The sequence below is a fragment of the Nicotiana tomentosiformis genome, chromosome 1, assembly GCF_000390325.3.
Source record: "Nicotiana tomentosiformis chromosome 1, ASM39032v3, whole genome shotgun sequence".
NCBI classification, from domain to species: domain Eukaryota; kingdom Viridiplantae; phylum Streptophyta; class Magnoliopsida; order Solanales; family Solanaceae; genus Nicotiana; species Nicotiana tomentosiformis.
Window position 1 is genome coordinate 45,673,048 of NC_090812.1, and position 26,515 is coordinate 45,699,562.

Consider the following 26,515-nt stretch of genomic DNA (forward strand, 5'->3'; position numbering starts at 1 on the left):
AGAGCAGTTGTGATGTTATGTGACGTGTAACGCCCGCTTAGTTTGGGATTCGGAATCCAAAATGATTCTTTTGGACAAGTGTGACGAAAATGTGTTTTAAAAAAAGAGTAATATTTTTATATATAGCGCTCTTTTAAAGAGCGTTATGCTTTAACGGAGTTTTGGCTGTTAAAGTATAGCGCTCTTTAAAAGAGCACGCTCTTTTAAACCACGCTATATACATAGCGCGGTATATAATCGCGTTATACCTATTTTGTGGGCCCACCAATAAGTCTCATGCGTTTAACTGACATAACAATAATTCAAATGGGTATAGCGCTCTTTAAAAGAGCGCTATACCTAAAAAAAATCAGTCCACCGAGCTAGACATTGTCTTATTTAAAGGCGTTAGCATTTTACAAAAATCCATTTAAAAATATTCCTAACTCTCGTTCAAATTTTTCTTCATGTTAAATTCTCAAGCATTTTTTCATAATGTCTGAAGAGCGAAAAATAAAGGTTTCGTTATATTGGGGGGTGAGGTTGTGGTGGCGAATAACTCCGTGAGCTATAGTTTATCTCCACAGTGTCATGTTACGTTGCCACTTACAATGGAGTACGATAGATTGATATCGTTGTTATGTAATAAAATGAGTGTGAGGAAACGTTCGGTGAACCTTAAAGTAACCGGAAGATATCCGTATTCCGTCACTCCGCAAGGGGTTGCTTGTTACGCTGAGTTTAACATCGACGATGATGAAACTTTGAGGGATTTTTTGAGGACTCCGATTGAATACCGGGAATATAAAAATGTTGGAAATGTACGTCAAGGTCGAAGACGTTCGCAATAATGAGGTTGCGCATAGTAGGGATAACCCTCAGTCATCAGGTGATTATTCTGGAGCAGTTTTTGCCGAACAGGTTCCGGATGAAAGAATTTGCCGTGATTTAAACTTATCACCACGGGCGAATGAGGAGCGGGAAAATAATTTCTCTCCTGCTTTACATAATCTACAAGAGGAGTGGTAAACTTTAATTTTCCTTAGTGTTACGATGTATATATTTGTTGTATTGAATTTGTATTAACACTCATATATTCCACAGGAGGTACCGGCCATGTTACAACCCATGTTTTCGTACGTACGAGTATGTCGTAAGTCAATTGATGTAAGCTCAGAAATGAAATCATATTTGAAAAGTTTACAAAGTAAGTTAATCATATTACCTAGGAGGTTACAAATATTGAAGATCATGAACAACAAGTACAAAGATGGTTGGAAGGTTCAGAAGCTAAAGGAATTGAAAAATAAATAATGTTCCGTCGAAAGTCGACAAATTGGAATGTTATAACATGTACTTTTGGAGTGAGACTGGGGTGTTTAAATTGATAAGCAGGTTATGTTATGAGTTATGTTAGACGTATGATAGTCGTGTGTTGTTTTGAAGTCAAGCGAATGGTGGAACAAAAGTCGATGAAAGTCATCACAAGTTACGTTCATGAGTTTTACTGAAACTTTTGGGTTAAATATAACTGCCATTTTCTCCCAATATACGTTGAGTTTTGGGGTTTTTCACCTATCAAATTAAATATCTATGAGTCTATTTTCCAACGCATTAAACTGTTTATCAATACGATATCGGAGTAGAGAGATATGGGTATTTTTTCGAGACTGCGCAGAGTGTCACCTACTTGCTTAAACGAGAATCCAACAATGGGCCTCTTCGGATCGTCCAAAAATGGGCCAGTTCGGGTCGTTCAAAGAGGCATTTTTAAAGGCCTATCCCCTTCATATATTAGGATTATAATATGGTACAATAACCAGACTTAATCTCTGCAAATCTCCTCCCAAAAATTTTCCCCAAACCCCAATTGATTTTCTCTCCCTTTCAAGTTCTAATTGGAGGTAAAGCCTAGAGTTTGAAATACCAAGATATGAGCCGAGTTATCCAACAAATAAGGTAAGTTTACTGCTCTCTTTCATCTATTTTTCTACTGTATAATGCATAGAAATACAGTATGTTGGGCTGGTCGTTCATCGTAACAATTTCGGGTTGTTGACACTACTACGGTGGTCGTTTTGTGTATGAAGAGATTGGGGTGTGTTGGGCTGTTTTGTAGTATTGTGTGGTGTGCATAAGGTTGGAAACTAATGTATATATGTTGTTATTGTTGTTTTTGGTGTTGTGGTGTTATCTTGAATTTGGAGGAAGTAAGGATTATAGGGGAGATGCTGTCCGTTTTAATACAAAATAAGCTTGTCGTTCGTTGTGCGTTAGTTGTACCTTTCGTAACTTAATGATAGTATTATTATCGTTGTTGTAGATTAAGGTGAGAAGAGGCGAGTTCAAGTTGGTGATTGGAAAGATTGTGATAAGGTATGTTAAGGCTAAGTCTTTCTTCATTTTGGCATGATCCCGTAACTACATGAGTTTGATAACGAGGCATAAAGAGAAGTTTGTATTCCTAAATTTATTCACATTATCCTAGTCTCAGAAGTTACAGTATTTTCCCTTATCGGGACTTCATATTCAGTTTAGTATTATCTTCTTTCAGCTAAGAGAGCAGAGAGTATATATATATATATATCGGTGGGAAGGCCCTTATTAGGCAACCTCTGATCAGATGGTAAGTTATATACCGAGCCTACTGTGGTCCAGCGCCTATGAGTGAGCCCAGAATGGCCGAGATATAGAGCCTAGTATGGTCGAGCGCCTATGAGCGAGCCTACTATGGCAGGGCAGTTACACATACCGAGCCTTATAGGGCCGGACAACTATTTTACATACTATATGGAGAGAGTTGAGTCAGTATCAACAGGTAAGCATATCTTTAGATTATTTTTGACTCCCAGTTACATTCAGTTATTATATCATCAGTTCAGTTTCAGCTTTCAGTTATTCTGTTGCCTTACATACTCAGTACATTATTTGTACTAACGTCCCTTTGCTAGGAACATTGCATTTCATGCATGCAGGTCCTGATAGACAGCTGGATAGACCTTCCCAGTAGACAGAGCCAAATATCAGCTTGGTTGGTAAGCTCCACTTCCCCGGAGTTACCAGGTCTAGACCTTGGAGTCCGTTTTATATATATATATACAGGTTTGATGGGTAGGTCGAGGCCATGTCCCGACCATGATACAATTCAACTATCTCTAGAGGCTTGTAGACAAGTCATGTATAGTTTGTATAACAGTAGATGTTCACGGCGGCCTCGTCAGTCTGCATATATATATATATATATATATATATATATGAGTTTTTGGTTATGTTTACCCCTTAGATGAGAAAGACGATATTTTCAGATGATTCAGAATATGGCCTCATCGGCCTAGGTTGAGGGTTATTCCTCTAGAGTTCACAGTTACAGAGTGGTACGCTCAGGCCGAGTATGGTACCGGGTGCCAGCCACGCCCCTTCAGGTTTGGGGCGTGACAAACTTGGTATCAGAGCAGTTCTATCCTAGGGAGTCTACAAGTCGTGTCTTATAGAGTCTTGTTTATGGGTGTGTTGTGCACCACACTTATAAGCAGGAGGCTACAAGGTATTTAGGAGTCTGTTACCCTTCATTCAAATCCAAATCGTGCTATAAAGCTGAGTTATAAGAGTTCGAGCCAAAGCTTATGTTTGCTAATGATGTAGCGATGCTTTCAATTAAAAAAATTATAGCTAGCTAAAGGTCTAATACAACAGCAGGTAAAAGCATTAATAGAGAGAGAATTCTTTACTATGTGGCCCTGTTTGAGACCCTATTAGATTGTGCTTACCATATGTGTGAATTTCCCATTTACCCTTAGACGGGAATATCTAACATACCCCGTGAATAGCAGGCCATGGGAGTATCAGAAGGTAAAAGTATAAGTTTCAACATGTAACAGAAACAAGGTGAAGAAGGGTACGAGGTACCTAGTTAATGAAGACTGTCCGAATTTCCATGCCAGGCAGAGAAATAAAAGGATTCTAAGTTACCTTCAACAGAAATAGAGATATGTACAATTGGCCACACCCATCTTAGTTATTCCCTATGGGAGCTAACATATATAGTTTAAGAGAAGGATGGGATATCAAGATCCAGCTTGGGTTAGAGTAACCCGAAATGGTGGATTAAGCCAGGGGAGCTAAAAGTGAAACAATATTTTGTTGAAGTTTTCAGAATAATGCGATAAACAGAAGCATTGGCAGGAGAATAAGAAGAGAGTAAATGAAGTATTATGAGTAAGATGTGATAAATGGGTGATAACAGTAAATCAAAATATGATATGATGACAGAGTCTATAGTCAAGTGAAGGAAAAAAATAAGAGGTGACAGGTCTTGAGACAATAAAAGAGTATAGGCTAAAAGTCATATCCTCATTTCGAGAAATGAGTTGGTGCATCCAACATGATTACCAAAACAAAAATATTTAGACCCCGGAGTAATAGAAATCAGCATGGGCTAGTGAACAAGATAAATTGACCATCAATTAGGGATCGAATAAGGTAATGATAGTCGACATCAAGAGAATTTCAAAGATCACGTTCCAGCAATAATACAATCGACAACAGAAGAATAACCTTTATAGGTCACTCAGGAAGACGCTTCCCTAAAGCAAGCACTTTGAGCAAAGTTAAGCTTAAGGGACTAAGTATTCCAGTTACACTAGGTATCTGATGCCGTCGTGTGTAACATATTCAATTATCCTTGGTACATAAGGGTTACTGCAAGGCGAGTAAGTGTCAATAAAGACATCAAAAGACGTCGAAGATGAAGAGGTAAAATATGTATAAGTAAGTCTTCATAGCATTAAATGTTAATACTTCCCTAAAAGAGGAAAGATGGTGTAATATGGTATTAAGTCGGAGTTAAGTGGTTCAGGTAACTATGGAATAGTAAAGGAAGAATGCAGTAAATGGCAAAAGGAATGATATTTTATTTATTCAGATCCTACAGACATGATACGACTCCAGAACATTATGCAAGCACGACATCGGGGAGAGGCAGCAAGGGTTCCCACACCAGATGTTATTGATAAATAAGTGTGAATGAACACTTGATACATTAGGAGCCAGTGCAAAAGTTAAGTTAAGACAGAAAACATAATCCAAGAGTGGTTACCGAGAAGGTAAATATGAGCATGGACTGATGAGTAGTTATTAGTTTATTCAGGAATTCAGGAAGAGCCTAGTCATGGCTAGACAAGAGGTCTTAGATAAATCAGTAGATCATGCAAGATAAATGAAGTGAAACCCAGCATAGAAAATTCGGTCTCGTAGATACGACATCGTAACCCTTGAGGAATATTCTGATAGGAGTTGGGCAGTAAAAGGTACCATATAAGTGTTATGGAAATAAAAGAGAGAGTGCCACTGAGGAGATAATAAAAATTCGAGTGCAGAAGTAACCCTACGAGCATAAGGGCGCAGAGATAAGTAACTAAGGATAATATTGGTGAGTCAGTACATCAAATCTTTCGTCGGGTATACGATGTAAAAAGCTCCCAGCTTTACAAGAGTCAGAGGGTCTTCCCTAAGTGCTACAACGAAAGACTAGCTGAGAAAATAATGAAGAAGGCTTCAACATAAGCATAGTGACCTAAAGAAGAAATGATCTTGTAACAACAGTCTCACTACAATATTGTATACACTCCATAAGAAAGTGGCACCTATCGTGGCTAATGAACGGGAAGTAAAAATCAAAAGAAATATTTGAGATCATATGAGTTGCACGAAATTCCAATAGGTGTTGGCACTAGGATAAGCCAAGTATTCATGCAATAAGTGGCAAAACGACCAGGAGAAGTAATTGCGCACTTTTAAAGAAAACTGAGAAGGCACGAAAGGAATTATTAAATCAATGACCCAGAGTTAATTATGTTATGACCGCACTTAACATTTCAGAGTATTATCCATGCAGCATATATGTTGACATTCTTACAGCTATAGGAGATGCCGGTATAAAGTTAAAACAAAAAGAATTGAGTCCACCTCACAGACAAAGGCTTGAATTGTTAGAAGATTATATTATGGATGTTCCATGGCGCCCACCAAAGGAGAAAGTAATAATACCCTGAGCAGCAGATCGGAAGATAGCTTAAGCCTACTTAAAGGCTGGGAGATAAGAGGAAACTAACGAGTTACCTCAGGTAAGTGAATCGGGAGTCTGATTATTAGACCAATATATTTATAGTAATCATGATTCTGAACATTGCAAAATCACTCGTAAGATTAGAGTTACAAGAAAGATAGTACAACGGCCATATTCTATAATGGCTTTACAATAAAGCCAGATTTTTAAAAAAGTACCAGTCTCATAAGGAGTAAGTATGAAACTCCCACCGGATTGTGTACGCACTAGAGGTGCAAGTTTATAGTAGAGCTTCAAGTTGTGGATGTGAATTCTACCTATGTGAAAGGGAGGTTATGAAAGAGACAGAAGATACAATGCGAGATTAAAAGCTAAGTAAGGTAAAGGTTAAGAAGGTACGAGATGCTCAAGTTTAGAAGGTTGTGAATAGTCCATACATCAGATAGAGGGCTAGAAGCGCTGTGATTCAGTATCCACAAATGATAGTGGTGTTGTCAGTGACATATCTTCTAGCCTATAGTTTCCAAGTACTGAGAGGTCTAGTTAAGAGAGTAAAGAAGAGTTAGAGACGATTTGATGTCCCGCTTGAAGTTCCAGAATAACATAAGGAAATGTATGGTGCTAGAAAGTTAAAGGAAGGTTATGAGTACTATAAATAGATATGTGTAGGTCGCAAGCTAAAGTATGGTAGAGCAACAATATTATTGAGAAGGTGACGAGAATAGGTAAGGCCTCAAAATTAAGCCCATCAAAACAAGAGAGCTGATGGTTTCCATAAGTTTAAAAAAAAAACTCAGTATAGCCTGAATGAACTCAGAGGAGTCTAAGACTATGCGCAATTTGAAAAGATAAAATATTGCACTGGTAGTAGAATAATGGTGTAATTGTGATATATAAGAGGATAACGTTAAGATCATTGATTGGTTAATGATTCAAATAGAAGGGATCTCATGAATTGCACGAGATTAGAATACCCCTCATAAGATGAATCACGTTGGGATGCGATGAAATACAGTTATTGAAGTATAGTATCGTCCCTAGATGGATCAAGCAAATAACTTCAGATGTTTCCTGATGAGACGTGATCCATGAGGACAATGTATATCATAAGAGATTTTAATTTATCAGTGGTAGATTATAGATCAACATTAAGGTTAATCAACAATAGGCAGATAAAAGTTCCAAAGTATGAGATAATATTAGGCCGTCATTCTTAAGATGAACAGTAATGAGGAATAACTAAATGACTTAGATTTATACATATAGGATAAGCAGCGAGAGGGTAACCTGGAGTTGGGTAGCAAACCTCGACAATAATAAAACGAAGTAAGTGTGATGGTGTAGTATAACCTACCTAGATGTAGTAAATCCATAAGGATATATTTAGAAGGCTACGAAACAAGATATCGCAACAGTCGTAAGTTTGACAAAATACCGAGCAAAGAAATTCACTACACCTATATACACCGGGAGGAACAACTTGTCATATTTCTATATATGTTCCCAAAGCGAGGCCTGGAGATTGGCTAAAAGATGGAGGAAAAGGAACAGAAGAGTCGCATAGGCGCACATACAAGGACAAAGTCGTACAGGCTGCATGACAGAATGTCGCAATAATTACGAGGTTGGAAGGATTCAGACCAAAATTTGTGGTGTCAGAAAGAGGCCTAAAAGGGGGAATGCCCTGGCCTATGGATTTATTCATAGAACAGTTGCCTAGATGGAAAGGCCAGCAATAAAATATTTATGAGAGCTATATGTTATGAGACTGATAAGTGCACCAGTCAACATTCGAGGACGAATGTTCCAAAGGGGGGAATGATGTTACAACCCATGTTTTCGTACGTACGAGTACGTCATAAGTCAATTGATATAAGCTCAGAAATGAAATCATATTTGAAAAGTTTACAAAGTAAGTTAATCATATTACCTCGAAGGTTACAAATATTGAAGATCATGAACAACGAGTACAAAGATGGTTGGAAGGTTCATAAGCTAAAAGAATTGAAAAATAAATAATGTTTCGTCGAAAGTCGACAAATTGGGAATGTTATAACATGTACTTTTGGAGTGAGACCGGGGTGTTTAAATTGATAGGGAGGTTATGTTATGAGTTATGTTAGTCGTATGATAGTCGTGTGTTGTTTTGAAGTCAAGCGAGTGGTGGAACAAAAGTCGATGAAAGTCATCACAAGTTACGTTCATGAGTTTTACTGAAACTTTGGGTAAAATATAACTGGCATTTTCTCCTAATATACGTAGAGTTTTGGGGTTTTCCACCCATCAAATTAAAGATCTATGAGTCTATTTTCCAACGCATTAAACCGTTTGTCAATACGATATCGGAGTAGAGATATATGGGCGTTTTTTCGAGACTGCGCAGACTGTCACCTACTTGCTTAAACGAGAATCCAACAATGGGCCTCTTCGGGTCGTCCAAAAGTGGGCCAGTTCGGGTCATTCAAAGAGGCATTTTTAAAGGCCTATCCCCTTCATATATTAGGATTATAATAGGGTAAAATAACCAGACTTAATCTTTGCAAAACTCCTCCCAGAAATTTCCCCTAAACCCCAATTGATTTTCTCTCCATTTCAAGTTCTAATTGGAGGTAAAGCCTAGAGTTTGAAGAACCAAGATATGAGCCGAGTTATCCAACAAATAAGGTAAGTTTACTGCTCTCTTTCATCCATTTTTTTCTTCTGTATATGCATAGTAAGTTGTTCTATATTTGTAAGAACTCACGGGACAGTGATCGAAAGCCGTGAGTTTGAGTTATTCATTTGTAGCGGACTATTTTTGTGGACTATTTTTTGGTGTTGTTGGGAAGCGTGTTTTACTACTATTTTGTGGATTTTTAGAGGAGGAATGGTGTGGAGAAATACCATATAAATGCAGTATGTTGGGCTGGTCTTTCATCGTAACATTTTCGGGTTGTTGACACTACTACGGTGGTCGTTTTGTGTGCGAAGAGATTGGGGTATGTTGGGCTGTTTTGTAGTATTGTGTGGTGTGCATAAGGTTGGAAACTAATGCATATATGTTGTTATTGTTGTTTTTGGTGTTGTGGTGTTATCTTGAATTTGGAGGAAGTAAGGATTATAGGGGAGATGCTGTCCGATTTAATACAAAATAAGCTTGTCGTTCGTTGTGCGTTAGTTGTACCTTTCGTAACTTAATGATAGTATTATTATCGTTGTTGTAGATTAAGGTGAGAAGAGGCGAGTTCAAGTTGGTGATTGGAAAGATTGTGATAAGGTATGTTAAGGCTAAGTCTTTCTTCATTTTGGCATGATCCCGTAACTACATGAGTTTGATAACGAGGCATAAAGAGAAGTTTGTATTCCTGAATTTATTCACATTATCCTAGTCTCATAAATTACAGTATTCTCCCTTATTGGGACTTCATATTCAGTTTAGTATTATCTTCTTTCAGCTAAGAGAGCAGAGAGTGTATATATATATATATATATATATATATATATATATATATATATAGTATTACAGTATTTTCACCACCATCGAGCTATAATCGGTGGGAAGGCCCCTATTGGGCAACCTCTGATCAGATGGTAAGTTATATACCGAGCCTACTGTGGTCGAACGCCTATGAGCGAGCCCAGAATGGCCGAGATATAGAGCTTAGTATGGCCGAGCGCCTATGAGCGAGCCTACTACGGCAGGGCAGTTACACATACCGAGCCTTATAGGGCCGGACAACTATTTTACATACTCTATGGAGAGAGTTGAGTCAGTATCAACAGGTAAGCATATCTTCAGATTATTTTTGACTCCCAGTTACATTCAGTTATTATATCATCAGTTCAGTTTTAGCTTTCAGTTATTCTGTTGCCTTACATACTCAGTACATTATTTATACTGACGTCCCTTTGCTGGGGACGCTGCATTTCATGCCTGCAGGTCCTGATAGACAACTGGATAGACCTTCCTAGTATACAGAGCCAAATATCAGCTTGGTTAGTAAGCTCCACTTCCCCGGAGTTACCAGGTCTAGACCTTGGAGTCCGTTTTATATATATACAGGTTTGATGGGCAGGTCGAGGCCCTGTCCCGACCATGATACAGTTCAACTATCTCTAGAGGCTTGTAGACAAGTCCTGTATAGTTTGTATAACAGTAGATGTTCACGGCGTCCTCGTCAGTCTGCGCGCGCACACACACACACACACACACACACACACACACACACACACACATATATATATATATATATATATATATATATATATATATATATATATATATATATATATATATATATATTCCCCTTAGATGAGACAGGCGATATTTTTAGATGATTCAGAATATGGCCTCATCGGCCTAGGTTGAGGGTTATTCCTCTAGAGTTTACAGTTACAGAGTGGTACGCTCGGGCAGAGTATGGTACCGGGTGCCTACCACGCCCCTTCAGGTTTGGGGCGTGACAGGCCAGATATGACTTTTACAAGTTATGAACCCACACCCAATTGGAATATGCGTAGTTCTGGTGTGTTGGATCATGGTGATCCATCCGGGAGTCATCACCAACATGATAATTTCCATCAAGGAATGTCAACACGTTACGACTTGTAAGTGAAGTGATACAGCTATATGAAAAGTATTTATTCATTTCAGTAGCTTATTATTTTGTTGTTTGTGCAGTGAAAACGATCAAGTTGAACCATCTGTCCTCACTCAATTACCCGAAGATGACATATTAAATCGAGATCTGGTAGATGCATAGAGTAAGGAAGAGAACAGTGATTATGACAACAATGCCGATAATTCCGGAGATGACACACCCTTATCTCGTGAGGATGGTGACGAGGAGGAAGAGAATGAAGGACCTGATTTGACGAGGGAGTATGCTCCACCCCCCGTTAGACCAAGAGTGTACGAGTCCCCAGTGCCGTTTCATTCAAGGAATATTCCCTACCTTGATAACTTGCCAAGTATGCCGGATGTGGATACTCTCACAAGGGATTTTGATGAAATTCGGACGGCAATGTGGGATGATTCTAGACCAACGGTGCTGGCAAAGGGCATGCTTTTTTTTCCTGATAAAGTGCGCCTAAGTAGGGGCAGCGAAAATGTACAGCGTAAAAGAGTATCGTGAGATGATGGTATGAGAGTCAGTATACAAGGTTGTTTGTCGCAGATGGTTTACGGGTTGTCATTGGATGTTGCGTGCGAGTAAGAAGAACACAGGTCTGTGGAAAGTGGGTAAATATATTCCCACTCACAGATGTGAAATGGACACATTCAATAGGAATCACTACAACTTGGATATTGACTTGATTTCTCTTGTCCTTATTCCACACCTTGAAGCGTCCATAAGGTATAAAATAAAAGAGTGCACTACATCAGTCCACCAGGAATATGGTCATACCATTATCAAAAGAAAGGCATTTCTCGGGCGCAAACGTGCGTTTGAAATTGTTTATGGTAACTGGGATAAGTCATTTGCAGCTCTACCCAAGTACATGGCCGCACTGCAACACTTTAACCCCGGGATTGTTGTTGAATGGAAGCTTGAGCGTATTCCGGGAAAATTAGAATATATATTCAATTACGTGTTCTGGACATTTAAACCAGCAATTGATGGTTTTCCGCATTACCGGCCAGTAATATCCATAGACGACACTCATGTTTATGGAAAGTATGATATCAAGCTGTTGATAGCCGTTGCAGTAGATGCTAATGGACAAATATTTCCTCTAGCGTTTGCTATTTGTGCTAATGAAAGCCAAGAGACGTGGACGTTGTTTTTGAACCATTTGAAAGAGCACGTCGTCAAACAGTGTTCCGGCATTTATCTAATATCTGATCGGCATGGTGGTATCTTAATGTCACGACCCCAAATTCCCTCCGTAGGATGTCGTGATGACACCTAGTCTCTAAGACTAGGTAAGCCTATCAATGAAGAATAATAATAAATATCTGAAATAAATAAACTACAATTCAAACAATTTCAACTCCCAAAACCCGGTAGAAATAAGTCACAAGCTTCTAAGAATTTATTTTTAATGTCTCTATATGTCAAGGTCTAGATAAAATATAAGGAAGCAACATAAAATGATAGAAGGGGACTCCGGAGTCTGCGGACGCTGGCAGATATACCTCGAAGTCTCCGTGCGCAGGTAACTCAATGACGTCTAGGCTGGTAAAATGTACCTGGATCTGCACAAAAAGATGTGCAGAAGCGTAGTATGAGTACACCACAGCGGTACCCAGTAAGTGCCAAGCCTAACCTCGGTAGAGTAGTGACGAGGTCAGGTGAGGCCCTACTGGAATATAATAATGTCATGGTAAAATATTTATCAATGTAGTAAAATAAAATGACATCGAAAATGAATCAAATAGTATGTCACATTTAATGACACCAAATAATTGCAAATAATATCTCGTGGAAATCAAAACAGAATTTCCTTCAACTTTATGAAAATCACAATAATAATCAAAGGCAACTACGGCCATAAATCAATATCAACAAGGGCACTCCCGAGGTACCGCCTCGTAGTCCCAAATCATAAATAAATTAACAATATCTTATTTTCTTATATCACCGCGGGAGCCTTCACAATTTATTTAAAGAAAACATTTTTTTCCGAAATAGCATCCCGCGTTTTAGCCACCCTTATCACAACGCATGACTTCTAGTAGTTCCCCTACTAGCCACGCGTATCAAGCCACCCTTATCTCACCGCATGCGTTTCAACACCCAGACCTTATACCACCGCATGCGTATCAATATCACAATATATCACAATTTGCACCTCAAGTGCTCAAATAATTTAACTTGCCAAAATAATTCAGCAACAATATTTTTCCACAATAAAGAGCTCACGGCTTATGCCAAAATAAATTATCAATAATAGTTTTCCACAATAAAGAGCTCACAGCTCATGTCAAAATAATTCATCAATAATATTTTTCCACAATAAAGAGCTCACGGCTCATGTTAAAATAATTCATCAATAATATTCTTCCACAATAAAGAGCTCACGGCTCATGTCAAAATAATTTATCAATAATATTCTTCCACAATAAAGAGCCCACGGCTCCCTCACAATGAGTATAAAAATATTCAGGAGTAAATAATATAGGAAAATAATATTTCAAAATCTTTACTACGTTCCTTCAATATCAAGTTTAAAAATGTCAAATACTTCATATTAATAATATTTAATTTAAATAAAATCAACCTTAAAATAATGCACAGAATAAAAGAAACCAAGTTTCAACTAAACAGGTAAAATAATTAGTAAGAAAAGATCAAACAAATTTGAAGTATATATCTCACATCAATGATGAAGAATATAATAAGATAAAATAATTCAATAAATGCGCAACAGTGATCTATACAATTTAAAAATATAATCTTTCGCAATTTAACCCGTGTACACACTCGTCACCTCGTGCACATGACTTTCAACACATTTCAATAATCACATCAATACTAATCCTAGGGGAAATTTTCCCCACACAAGGTTAGACAAGTCACTTACCTCGACTTGCTCCAATTTAACCAAGTATTATGCTTTTTCCTCGATTTTCCGACTCCGATCGACTCGTATCTAGTCATAATTAATTCGATACAGTCAACAAAAATTATAGTAATCAATTTCATAAGAAAATATTACATTTTCATTAAAATCCAAAATTAGCTCAAAATTTGCCCGTGGGACCCATATCTCGGAATCCGGCGAAACTTATAAAATCCGACAACCCATTCAATTACGAGTCCACCCATACCAATTTTACCAAAATCCGATAAAAACTCGACCTCCAAATCTTAAATTTTCGTTTTTGGAAGATTTTGCAAAAATCTTGATTTTTCTTCCATAAATTCACGGATTCATGATGTAATTGAGTATGGAATCATGAAATATAATCAATATAGGATAAGGAACACTTACCCCAATGTTTTCCCTTGAAAATCGCCCAAAAATCGCCCAAGAACCGTGCTCCAAAAATCCAAAATGAAATGAATGAAATGAGCATTTTTGGTCCTTAAGTTTCTGCCAATCCGTCACTAAAAGTCCATTTTCGTCACTAAAAGTCCACCAGAAATAGCTCTACCAGTCTTACTTCAATTGATCATAACTTTATGTATAAATGTCCAAATGATAAATGGTTTAACTTTCTGGAAACTAGAATCCACCAAATACAACTTTCATGTTTTGCAATTATTCCGATTCCTTATGCATTGCGAGATATAAGCTCCCAAAGTTGGCTGCATGCATCAAAATTTCTGGCAAAATTTCTCTACCAGCTTTCATTCAATCCGTCATAACTTTCTGTACAAATGTCCAAATAATGCATAGTTTAAATTTCTGGAACCTATAATCATACGACTACAACTTTCATGTTTTGCACATTTTCTGATTCCTTATGAATTGCGAGATATAAGCTTCCAAAGTCAGCTCTGCATTTGCACTGGTTGCTGTCCAAAAACAGCTTCTGCAGCAGAAAAATTCCAGCAGTTCCTTTTTGTCCGAAATCCATTACGTTAACCTTCCGAAATCCACCCGAGGCCCTCGGGACCTTAACCAAATATACCAACATATCCCAAAATATAATATGAACTTAGTTGAGGCTTCAAACCATGCCAAACAACGACGAAATTACGAATCGCGCATCGAATCGAATTATGAGTTTTCAATTCTTCCAACTTCTATATTTTGCGCCGAAACATATCAAATCAATTCCGATTGACCTCAAATTTTGCACACAAGTCATAAATGACATAACTGAGTTATGAAAATTTTCAGAATCGGATTTCGACCCCGATATCAAAAAGTTAACCCCTCGGTCAAACTTCCCAAAAATTTAACTTTCGGCATTTCAAGCCTAATTCTACTACGGACTTCCAAATAAAATTCCGATCACGCTCCTAAGTCCAAAATCACCATACGGAGCTGTTGGAATCATCAAAATTCTATTCCGGGGTCGTTGCACATAATTTGACATCCGGTCACTATTTGAACTTAAACTTTTAATTTTTCATCAAAATTCTATATCTCGGGCTAGGGACCTCGGAATTTGATTCCGGGCATATGTCTAAGTCCCAAATCACGATACGGACCTACCAAAATTATCAAAATACTGATCCGAGTCTGTTTGCTCAAAATATTGACCAAAGTCAACTCAGTTGAGTTTTAAAGCTCTAATTCACATTTTAATTCATTTTTCACCTGAAAACTTTTCGAAAAATTTTTACGGACTGCACACTCAAGTCGAGTAATGGTAAATAGTGCTTAGATCACATAATTAATCATTAAATTTAAAGATGACATTTTGGGTCATCACATTCTCCACCTCTAAAACAAACGTTCTTCCTCGAACGGAGTTAGAAAAAGTACCTAAGCTGGTGAATAAGTGTGGATAACATATGCGCATATCATGCTCGGTCTCCCAAGTCGCCTCCTCGACCGGATGACCCCTCCACTGAACCTTCCCGGAAGCAATGTTCTTTGACCTCAGCTTTCGAACATGCCTATCCAAAATAGCCATTGGTTCCTCAACATAAGATAGATTCTTGTCCAACTGAACCGAACTGAAGTCTAGCACATGAGACGGATCCCCGTGATATTTTTGAAGCATAGAAACATGGAATACCGGATGACCAGTAAAGAGACTACGTGGTAGTGTAAGTTTGTAAGCCACCTCTCCAACTCTCTCAAGAATCTCAAAAGGCCCAATATACCTAGGGCTCAAATTGTCCTTCTTCCCGAACCTTATCACACCCTTCATAGACGAAACCCGGAGCAATACCCGCTCACCAACCATGAATGCAACATCATGAACCTTCCGATTCGCATAACTTTTCTGTCTAGATTGGGCTGTACGAAGTCAATCCTGAATCAACTTAACCTTTTCCAAGGCATCCTGAACCAAGTCTGTACCTAAAAGTCTAGCCTCGCTTGGTTCGAACCAACCCACTGGAGACCGGCATCACCTACCATACAAGGCCTCATACGGAGCCATCTGGATGCTTGACTGGTAACTGTTGTTGTAAGCAAACTCCGCAAGTGGTAAGAACTGATCCCAAGCACCCCCAAAATCTATCACACATGCACGAAGCATATCCTCCAGTATCTGAATAGTGCGTTCGGACTGCCCGTCCATCTGAGGGTGAAATGTTGTACTCAACTCTACCCGGGTACCCAACTCACGTTGTACTGCCCTCCAAAACCGTGAGGTTAACTGTGTACCCCGGTCAGAGATGATAGATACTGGTACACCGTGAAGTCTGACAATCTCGCGAATATATACCTGAGCCAACTGCTCTGAAGAGTAAGTAGTAATCATAGGAATGAAATGAGCTGATTTGGTCAGCCTATCCACAATCACCCAAACTGCGTCCAACTTCCGCTGAGTCCGTGGGAGCCCAACAACGAAATCCATAGTGATCCTCTCCCATTTCCATTCTGGAATCACTAACTTCTGAAGCAATCCACTAGGTCGTTGATGCTCATATCTCACTTGTTGACAATTTAGACACCGAGCTACATACTCCACTATGTCTTTCTTCATCTTCCTCCACCAGTAATATTGCCTCAAGTCCTGTTATATCTTCGTAGCACCCGGATGTATGGAGTACCGTGAATTATCAGCCTCCTGGAGAATCAATTCACGAAAACCATCTACATTAGGCACACATAGCCTACCCTGCATCCGTAATACATCTTCATCTCCAATAGTGACTTCCTTGGTATCGCCGTGCTGAACTGTGTCCTTAAGGACAAACAGATGGGGGTCATCATACTGACGTTCCCTGATATGATCATAAAGTGAAGACTGGAAAACCACGCAAGCCAAAATCTGACTCGGCTCGGAAACATCCAATCTAACAAACTGGTTGGCCAAGGCCTGAACATCCATGGCTAAAGGCCTCTCTGCTACCGGTAAATATGTTAAGCTACCCAAACTCTCTGCCTTACGACTCAAGGCATCGGCCACCACATTGGCCTTCCCCGGATGATAGAGAATGGTGATATCATAATCCTTAAGCAACTCTAACCATCTCCGCTGCCGCAAATTAAGATCCTTCTGTTTAAACAGATGCTGTAGACTCTGGTGATCAGTGTAGATTTCACAATGGACACCGTACAAATAATGCCGCCAAATTTTTAAGGCATGAACAATAGCTGCTAACTCCAGGTCATGTACAGGATAATTCTTTTCATGCACCTTTAACTGTCTGGACGCGTAAGCAATCACCCTACCGTCTCGCATCAACACTGCGCCGAGACCAATACGTGACGCATCACAATACACAGTATAAGATCCTGTACCTATAGGTAATACCAATACTGGGGCTGTAGTCAAAGCTGTCTTGAGCTTTTGGAAGCTTTCCTCACATTCCTCGGTCCATCTGAATGGAGCACCCTTCTGGGTCAATCTGGTCTTAATAGTTGTTCATAATCAATTACCGAATCATCAATTAACTTCATGTTAACGAAAATCTCATTTCAAACTTTCACAATACTGATAACGAGACACGAGGCATGAAGACCTCAAACTTATTTACCCAAATTAACGAGTCGCATTTAACACTACCTAGGCGGGCACCTACCTCGTAGGTTAAAAATTAATAATTACCACATGAATTTGACAACTATGCACAGAGAATTTCATATAAGAATTTTCAAATAAACCTAACAGGCATGACTCCCTATTAGTACTATAGTACAAATTTAATTTCACAAGGGAGAACTTAAACACAAGAATTTTTCTCTCAAGGATCTCGTCCTTATATAACTTCCACCGCAGCTCGTAGCCCGGTTTAAACATATCAATTTATAAAAAAATGTGAGGATTTCGTCCTCAGTTCTGAATCACAAGTAATATGCACATCGTGCCAATTGAAAATTTCTATTTTCTCCTTTTAAATAATTTCGGTTACACCAAATCATAACACATAATGAACCTCATACCGATAGGGCATATAATTCATAATTTGCAATTAATTATTCAGAATTTACATCAAAATTTACCGAAATGAGTAACAAAAAGCCACATTTAGCCTCGCAGCTCTTATTAGTGACCAATACGAAATGATAGGTGTAGTTATCTCCATAAAATCTCCCAACAGGGGTAAACACATAAGTAAATTATAGAATTATGAAGCTCACTCATAAGTGAAGCACAATAGGAAGACTCGTTTCGATATTGAGAACCGAATCAACTTAAGGAAATCATTCCTTTATATTATATCAAAGTCGTACCTGTAACGACATCAACTGATGTAGCGACCTCCGCCATACCATAAAAGAAATATATCAATGGCTGGGTCTTCACCTCTAGGACGCCTTTTACCCGTTTGTCCTCCACCCCTAACTGGTCGTGTGGGTGGTGTAGTAAGTGCATTGGGGCACGTAGCCTGAGTGATTTAATGAAATAAGTCTCTCCCAAGTTTGGGAAATTTTTCTCCTGATGTTCCAGTATCACCGTATTCATAATAACCCCTTTGCGGGTTAGGCTGCTCATATTGAGTTTGTGCCAGATAACTGGAATAACCATTGTAGGAACTCATGTCGGTGGTACATTAAAAGAACTTACTAGAGCACCCCGAGTAATCCGATGTGTGGACTGGGCTGGACGACTGCCTGAGCCAAGTGGGCGGTGTTGCATTAGCTGATCTGCCCTCTTCATAGTCTTACCACGAACACTGGTGGAGAATTATCTCTCCCAAGACAAATTTCTTCTTTTGTTATGCTGACTCAACACTGTTGAGCTGACCCATTTCTTAACATACTCTTTGATTCTTCTTTGGGGTAACCCTTACCCCTATTTATACACAACGATCACAAAAGTAGAGCTCCATACAGACAAATCTTGGCACGAACCACATAGTCCATAATCTTGTTAACAACTATACTTACTCCGAAGCACTCCAAAATCCGCAACAGTGACGTCCACGCTGAGTAGACCTTCTATAAATTTAGAGTTGTTTCTATAATTCCTTTGGTATTGAAGTATAGGATTATTAAGGAGGCGGACATACCGTAAGTCCCAACCTTATCCTCTACAAAATCTCAGGTCTTAAACATATGTAAATTTTAGGGAACCTTTCAGCACCACATATATACATTTCAGGCCAAAATTGATATAATACATGACCCCGCAATCCACCCATTGGTAGTGGACTGCGTGAAGTCATAGGTCACAACGTCCGATGATCCACAATAATAACCTTCACAGCTCGTATAAATCAACCAGACGCCAATGTCTGTTGCATCCCGCATATGATTCTCTAGGTGATCTCTCAATACGTCCGCATCTTCAATCGGAACCACACGTTGAGGCAATAGTTGAGCATCTCTGGCTCTCTCATAGTTCATCACAGCATCGACGAACCGTCGATGCACAACTGATACCAAGTGCGCAATGTTATACACGAGTGGATACAAAGGAATATAAGATATATGTTTCAAGCTAAATCAATGTCGCACGATAAAGAGTCAAAGAAGTGAATATTTCCTAACAGTTCCATAGCCTCTCGAAGATAAGTACAGACGTCTCCGTACCGATCCGCAAGACTCTACTAAACCTGCTTGTGACTCAAAACACCTATGAACCTAGTGCTCTGATACCAACTTGTCACGACCCCAAATTCCCTCCGTAGAATGCCGTGATGGCACCTAGTCTCTAAGACTAGGTAAGCCTATCAATGAAGAATAATAATAAATATCTGAAATAAATAAACTACAATTTAAACAATTTCAACTCCCAAAACCCGGTAGAAATAAGTCACAAGCTTCTAAGAATTTATTCTTAATGTCTCTATATGTCAAGGTCTAGATAAAATATAAGGAAGCAACCTAAAATGATAGAAGGGGACTCCGGAGTCTGCGGACGCTGGCAGATATACCTCGAAGTCTCCGTGCGCAGGTAACTCAATGACGTCTAGGCTGGTAAAATGTACCTGGATCTGCATAAAAAGATATGCAGAAGGGTAGTATGAGTACACCACAGCGGTACCCAGTAAGTGCCAAGCCTAACCTCGGTAGAGTAGTGACGAGGTCAGGTGAGGCCCTACTGGAATATAATAATGTCATGGTAAAATATTTATCAATGTAGTAAAATAAAATGACATCGAAAATGAATCAAATAGTATGTCACATTTAATGACACCAAATAATTGCAAATAATATCTCGTGGAAATCAAAACAGAATTTCCTTCAACTTTATGAAAATCACAATAATAATCAAAGGCAACTACGGCCATAAATCAATATCAACAAGGGCACTCCCGAGGTACCGCCTCGTAGTCCCAAATCATAAATAAATTAACAATATCTTATTTCCTTATATCACCGCGGGAGCCTTCACAATTTATTTAAAGAAAACATTTTTTCCCGAAATAGCATCCCGCGTTTTAGCCACCCTTATCACAACGCATGACTTCTAGTAGTTCCCCTACTAGCCACGCGTATCAAGCCACCCTTATCTCACCGCATGCGTTTCAACACCCAGACCTTATACCACCGCATGCGTATCAATATCACAATATATCACAATTTGCACCTCAAGTGCTCAAATAATTTAACTTGCCAAAATAATTCAGCAACAATATTTTTCCACAATAAAGAGCTCACGGCTCATGCCAAAATAAATCATCAATAATAGTTTTCCACAATAAAGAGCTCACAGCTCATGTCAAAATAATTCATCAATAATATTTTTCCACAATAAAGAGCTCACGGCTCATGTCAAAATAATTCATCAATAATATTCTTCCACAATAAAGAGCTCACGACTCATGTCAAAATAATTCATCAATAATATTCTTCCACAATAAAGAGCTCACGGCTCCCTCACAATGAGTATAAAAATATTCACGAGTAAATAATATAGGAAAATAATATTTCAAAATCTTTACTACGTTCCTTCAATATCATGTTTAAAAATGTCAAATACTTCATATTAATAATATTTAATTTAAATAAAATCAACCTTCAAATAATGCACAGAATAAAAGAAACCAAGTTTCAACTAAACAGGTAAAACAATTAGTAAGAAAAGATCAAACAAATTTGAAGTATATATCTCACATCAATGATGAAGAATATAACAAGATAAAATAATTTAATAAATGCGCAACAGTGATCTATACAATTTAAAAATATAATCTTTCGCAATTTAACCCGTGTACACACTCGTCAACTCGTGCACACGACTTTCAACACATTTTAATAATCACATCAATACCAATCCTAGGGAAAATTTCCCCCACACAAGGTTAGACAAGTCACTTACCTCGACTTGCTCCAATTTAACCAAGTATTATGCTTTTTCCTCGATTTTCCGACTCCAATCGACTCGTATCTAGTCATAATTAATTCGATACAGTCAACAAAAGTTATAGTAATTAATTTCATAAGAAAATATTACATTTTCATTAAAATCCAAAATTAGCTCAAAATTTGCCCGTGGGGCCCACATCTCGAAATCCGACGAAACTTATAAAATCCGACAACCCATTCAATTACGAGTCCACCCATACCAATTTTACCATAATCCGATAAAAACTCAACCTCCAAATCTTAAATTTTCGTATTTGGAAGATTTTGCAAAATTTTTGATTTTTCTTCCATAAATTCACGGATTCATGATGTAATTGAGTATGGAATCATGAAACATAATCAATATAGGATAAGGAACACTTACCCCAATGTTTTCCCTTGAAAATCGCCCAAAAATCGCCCAAGAACCGTGCTCCAAAAATCCAAAACGAAATGAATGAAATGAGCATTTTTGGTCCTTAAGTTTCTGCCAATCCGTCACTAAAAGTCCATTTTCGTCACTAAAAGTCCACCAGAAATAGCTCTACCAGTCTTACTTCAATTGATCATAACTTTATGTATAAATGTCCAAATGATAAATGGTTTAGCTTTCTGGAAACTAGAATCCACCGACTACAACTTTTATGTTTTGCAATTATTCCGATTCCTTATGCATTGCGAGATATAAGCTCCCAAAGTTGGCTGCATGCATCAAAATTTCTGGCAAAATTTCTCTACCAGCTTTCATTCAATCCGTCATAACTTTCTGTACAAATGTCCAAATAATGCATAGTTTAAATTTCTGGAACCTATAATCATACGACTACAACTTTCATGTTTTGCATATTTTCTGATTCCTTATGAATTGCGAGATATAAGCTTCCAAAGTCAGCTCTGCGATTGCACCGGTTGCTGTCCAAAAACAGCTTCTGCAGCAGAAAAATTCCAGCAGTTCTTTTTTGTCCGAAATCCATTTCGTTAACCTTCCGAAATCCACCCGAGGCCTCGGGACCTTAACCAAATATACCAACATATCTCAAAATACAATATGAACTTAGTTGAGGCTTCAAACCATGCCAAACAACGACGAAATTATGAATCGCGCATCGAATCGAATTATGAGTTTTCAATTCTTCCAACTTCTATATTTTGCGCCGAAACATATCAAATCAATTCTGATTGACCTCAAATTTTGCACACAAGTCATAAATAATATAACTGAGTTATGAAAATTTTCAGAATCAGATTTCGACCCCGATATCAAAAAGTCAACCCCTCGGTCAAACTTCCCAAAAATTTAACTTTCGGCATTTCAAGCCTAATTCTACTACGGACTTCCAAATAAAATTCCGATCACGCTACTAAGTTCAAAATTATCATACGGAGCTGTTGGAATCATCAAAATTTTATTCCGGAGTCGTTTGCACATAATTTGATATCCGGTCACTATTTGAACTAAAACTTTTAATTTTTCATCAAAATTCCATATCTCGGGCTAGGGACCTCGGAATTTGATTCCGGGCATATGCCTAAGTCCCAAATCACGATACGGACCTAACAAAATTATTAAAACACTGATCCGAGTCCGTTTGCTCAAAATGTTGACCAAAGTCAACTCAGTTGAGTTTTAAAGCTCTAATTCACATTTTAATTCATTTTTCACCTGAAAACTTTCCGAAATTTTTTTACGGACTGCACACTCAAGTCGAGTAATGGTAAATAGTACTTAGATCACATAATTAATCATTAAATTTAAAGATGATATTTTGGGTCATCACACTTAAGTTCTGTAGAGAACTTACCTGCATGGCAAGAACCTTATGCCTACCATTATTACTATGTGAGGCACTTTAAGACCAATTTCCAGAAGGCACATCCCAACAAGGATCTGCATGATTTGATGTGGATGGCAGCAACAGACCACCAAGAGCATAAATTTCGGAGGCACATGGAATCTATCAGGCAGGAAGACGAGAGAGCCTATCATTGGCTGATGCGACATGAGCTTCAGAAGTGGACTTTGCATGCTGATGGTGGAAGAAGATGGGGAATTCTGACTACAAACGTGTCAGAGTCTTTCAATGGGTTATTGAAGTCGGCAAGAGGATTGCCTGTCACTGCCATGGTGCGGATGTCGTTCAAGCAGATGGTAGAGAGATTTGTTGAAAAGACTGTAGCTGCAACGTCATTGATGGAAAGTGGTGTTGAATTTATGCCATTGCCGATGAAGAGATTTGAGAAATGCAGGCGGCGAGCACATTGGCATTCATTTTTGCAGTATGATCACGACAGAAATATTTTTGAAGTTCGCACCGATATCCATCAAAATCGAAGGAATAATGTACATACCATAGATGAATCTAGAAGGTTATGCTCTTGTGGGAAATGGTTCATCTACCACATGTTGTGCTCACATGCCATCAGGTGCTTTCAACATACAGGTTTAGGGCCAACCAACTACATTGATAAACAATATAGTGTTGCTGCTTACTTAAACACCTATAGTGGGCAGTTACAGCCAGTGGGTGCTGAGCATTATTGGCCACCGGAACTATTTAAAATGGTCTATAACAAGGACTATTTGTGTCGAATACAGGTGCAGAAGATAACGCGTATACGGAACCAAACGGATGTTAGCGATATCATTTATGCGCGCAAATATGGTATATGCTCACAAACTGAACACGACCGTCGAAAATGTCCTTCGGCTGGTTTGGGTGGTGGTGGTAATCAAGCTCGTGGTGGGTGTTCTTCTAATGTTCCCAACTATCAATGAGTTTATGTTGTAATAAGTAGATATTTTGTTTATGTTGCAAGATGTATCAAATAAAATTATGTTTTCATTGTTGTTAAATCTTATTGATATTTAACATTTTTCAGTTGAGTAAATTAATGCATTTCTCCCTCCCGTTTATGTAATCAAAAATAGTATTGGATTAAAAAGCGGAAAAATATGTGAATATATTTGATAAATATAGTTGATAAATATAGTTCAAAAATAGTTGAGTTAAAGGTAGATTTCTGATAAATATGTGAATACACATAGCGCGGTTAAATACTACGTTATGTGAATATATATAGCGCGGTTAAATATTACGTTACGTGAATATATATATATCGCAGTTAAATACTACGTTATGTGTATTATCTTGTCGAACTGAAAAGCTACCCGTCTGAGAAAATGCTATTTTGTATCCGTAATCATCTTTAACACGCAAAGCATAGCGCGGTTAAATACTAAGTTATGTGAATATATATATATATATATATATATATATGTTAAATACTACGTTATGTGTATTGTCTTATCGAACTGAAAAGCTGCCCGTCTGAGAAAAAGTTGTTTTGTATCCGTAATCATCTTTAACACGCAAAGCATAGCGCAGTTAAATACTACGTTATGTGAATATATATAGCGCGGTTAAATACTACATTATGTGTGTTGTCTTGCCTATAAATAACGGGCGCATTCTAGTTATTTTTTGCGCTTAACAATAACCAATAGCAAAACTTTCCATAAAAGCAAGGTTTTTTTTTTAACGCTTTAACAAATGTCTGAACGCCTTTATGTACCAAGATGCCAGTGCGGCAAAAAATATTTGATGGATGACTGTTGGGATGATGGTGAAGTTGGACGCCACTACTGGATGTGTGGACAAGTTTTATAGGGTTCTCGATGAACCTTTTTGCAATTTTGAGGTATGGATTGATGAACCGTGTAAGCAGGAATGCTACAAACGATCTTTGCAGTATCTTCGTGATTTGACCTTAAAACAGTGTGAATATGAAAAAGAATATAAACGAGAAATTGCGAAGTTGAAGGAGAAACTGAAAGAGCCAGAATTAGAAAAAAATAAGATGGAAGAGAAATTTAAATGGCTGGAGCAGAGAATAATGGGCGGCAGTGACTAAACAATGACATGTATGTGTTGAGTGTACTACTTTATCTTTATGTTTCCCGTGTCATGTATTTTCATTAGTTGTACTGAATTTAAACTATGTTAAGTTATTATGTTTTGTGTTTGTGTTGTAATATTAAAATAAAGAAGGAACGGGAAAATAAAAACATAATGCGCATATTATGTAAACAAAAAAAATTGTTGTTATTATTTACATAAAATAATATTTACATAAAATACAAAAAAAAAAATCAATGTGTCCCACAGCCTGTGTGCTTCAATGCAGCCGCTGGCCTGAGGCGCATCCCATCCCGCCCGGCTATGCTATCAGGATCATCCTTATCACGGCGCCTCTTTATAGCAGGATGCGCTGCAGCATGATCATCAGTGGTGCTGGTAGGAACGGTAGAAGGAGCCGTCGGTCCAGTAGAAACCTAAAGAAGAATAAGTCAGCTCAGTATAGGAAAGTATATATTAAGTCACAACAATTTAAATTGTCTTACCATGGTCTCATCGGGCTCCTGAATATAATCTTCCGTCGCAGCCATGTCAGCATCACACAAATGGGCCTCCGTGACGGGCGGGGATGAAGCCTTAATAAGAAAATTAATAAAGTTATGGAAAATAAATGAGAAAAGAAAAAACAAATTTAAATTTAATACTAATAAAAACATACCTGTGCCTGTGATGATGAGCCATAACTCAGCCGACGTCCACTATCCAAATCTCGGGTCGGCCGATCCTCAGCAGCGGTCGATGACCCTGGGAAGTATGCTTCCCAATCCTCTCCGGTAAGGTTCGTGCCCGTGATCAATAACGGACCTGACGGGGTCACCTGCGAAGTCCCTGGCGTGAGCTGCATCCCAAGGCTGTATGACGGCATGCTGGTGGGATACTCGTCTGACTCATGTAGGTCACCCGGCAGATCAGCACCAACATTATCAATATGGGCCTCAACGCCCCCTTGCTGGGGACCACCTCCTCGCCGCCCACCACGACCCCGTGCGGCAACCCTGCCTCGTGGGGCACCCCTACCTCGAGGGGCACCCCTCCCTCATGCGACACCCCTACCTCATTGGTGCTGCTCTGGCGCCATATAAGCAGGGTCGTGTCCCAAGCGTTGATCCTTTCGAGCTCGCTGCAATGTCTGGGCAGCTACCTCTGCAACCTGCCGGCCGTAATCGTGCAAAGCGGCCGCTCCCTCGCCGGCATGCTGCTGCATCTGCAGTCCCATCTGGTAGACTATATGTAGGCCAATAGCGTGCACAACGTATAAAATATA

The 26,515-nt window shown here is 38.6% G+C and overlaps 1 protein-coding gene across 1 annotated transcript; it reads left to right on the forward strand.

The window, feature by feature from the left end:
* The first annotated feature begins 11,293 nt into the window (after positions 1-11,293).
* LOC138906386 (uncharacterized) lies at positions 11,294-24,110 on the forward strand. The gene is made up of 2 exons (XM_070195028.1): positions 11,294-11,879; positions 23,128-24,110. Exons 1-2 carry the CDS (start codon positions 11,294-11,296, stop codon positions 24,108-24,110), a joined length of 1,569 nt encoding a protein of 522 aa, XP_070051129.1.
* Positions 24,111-26,515: the final 2,405 nt, after the last annotated feature.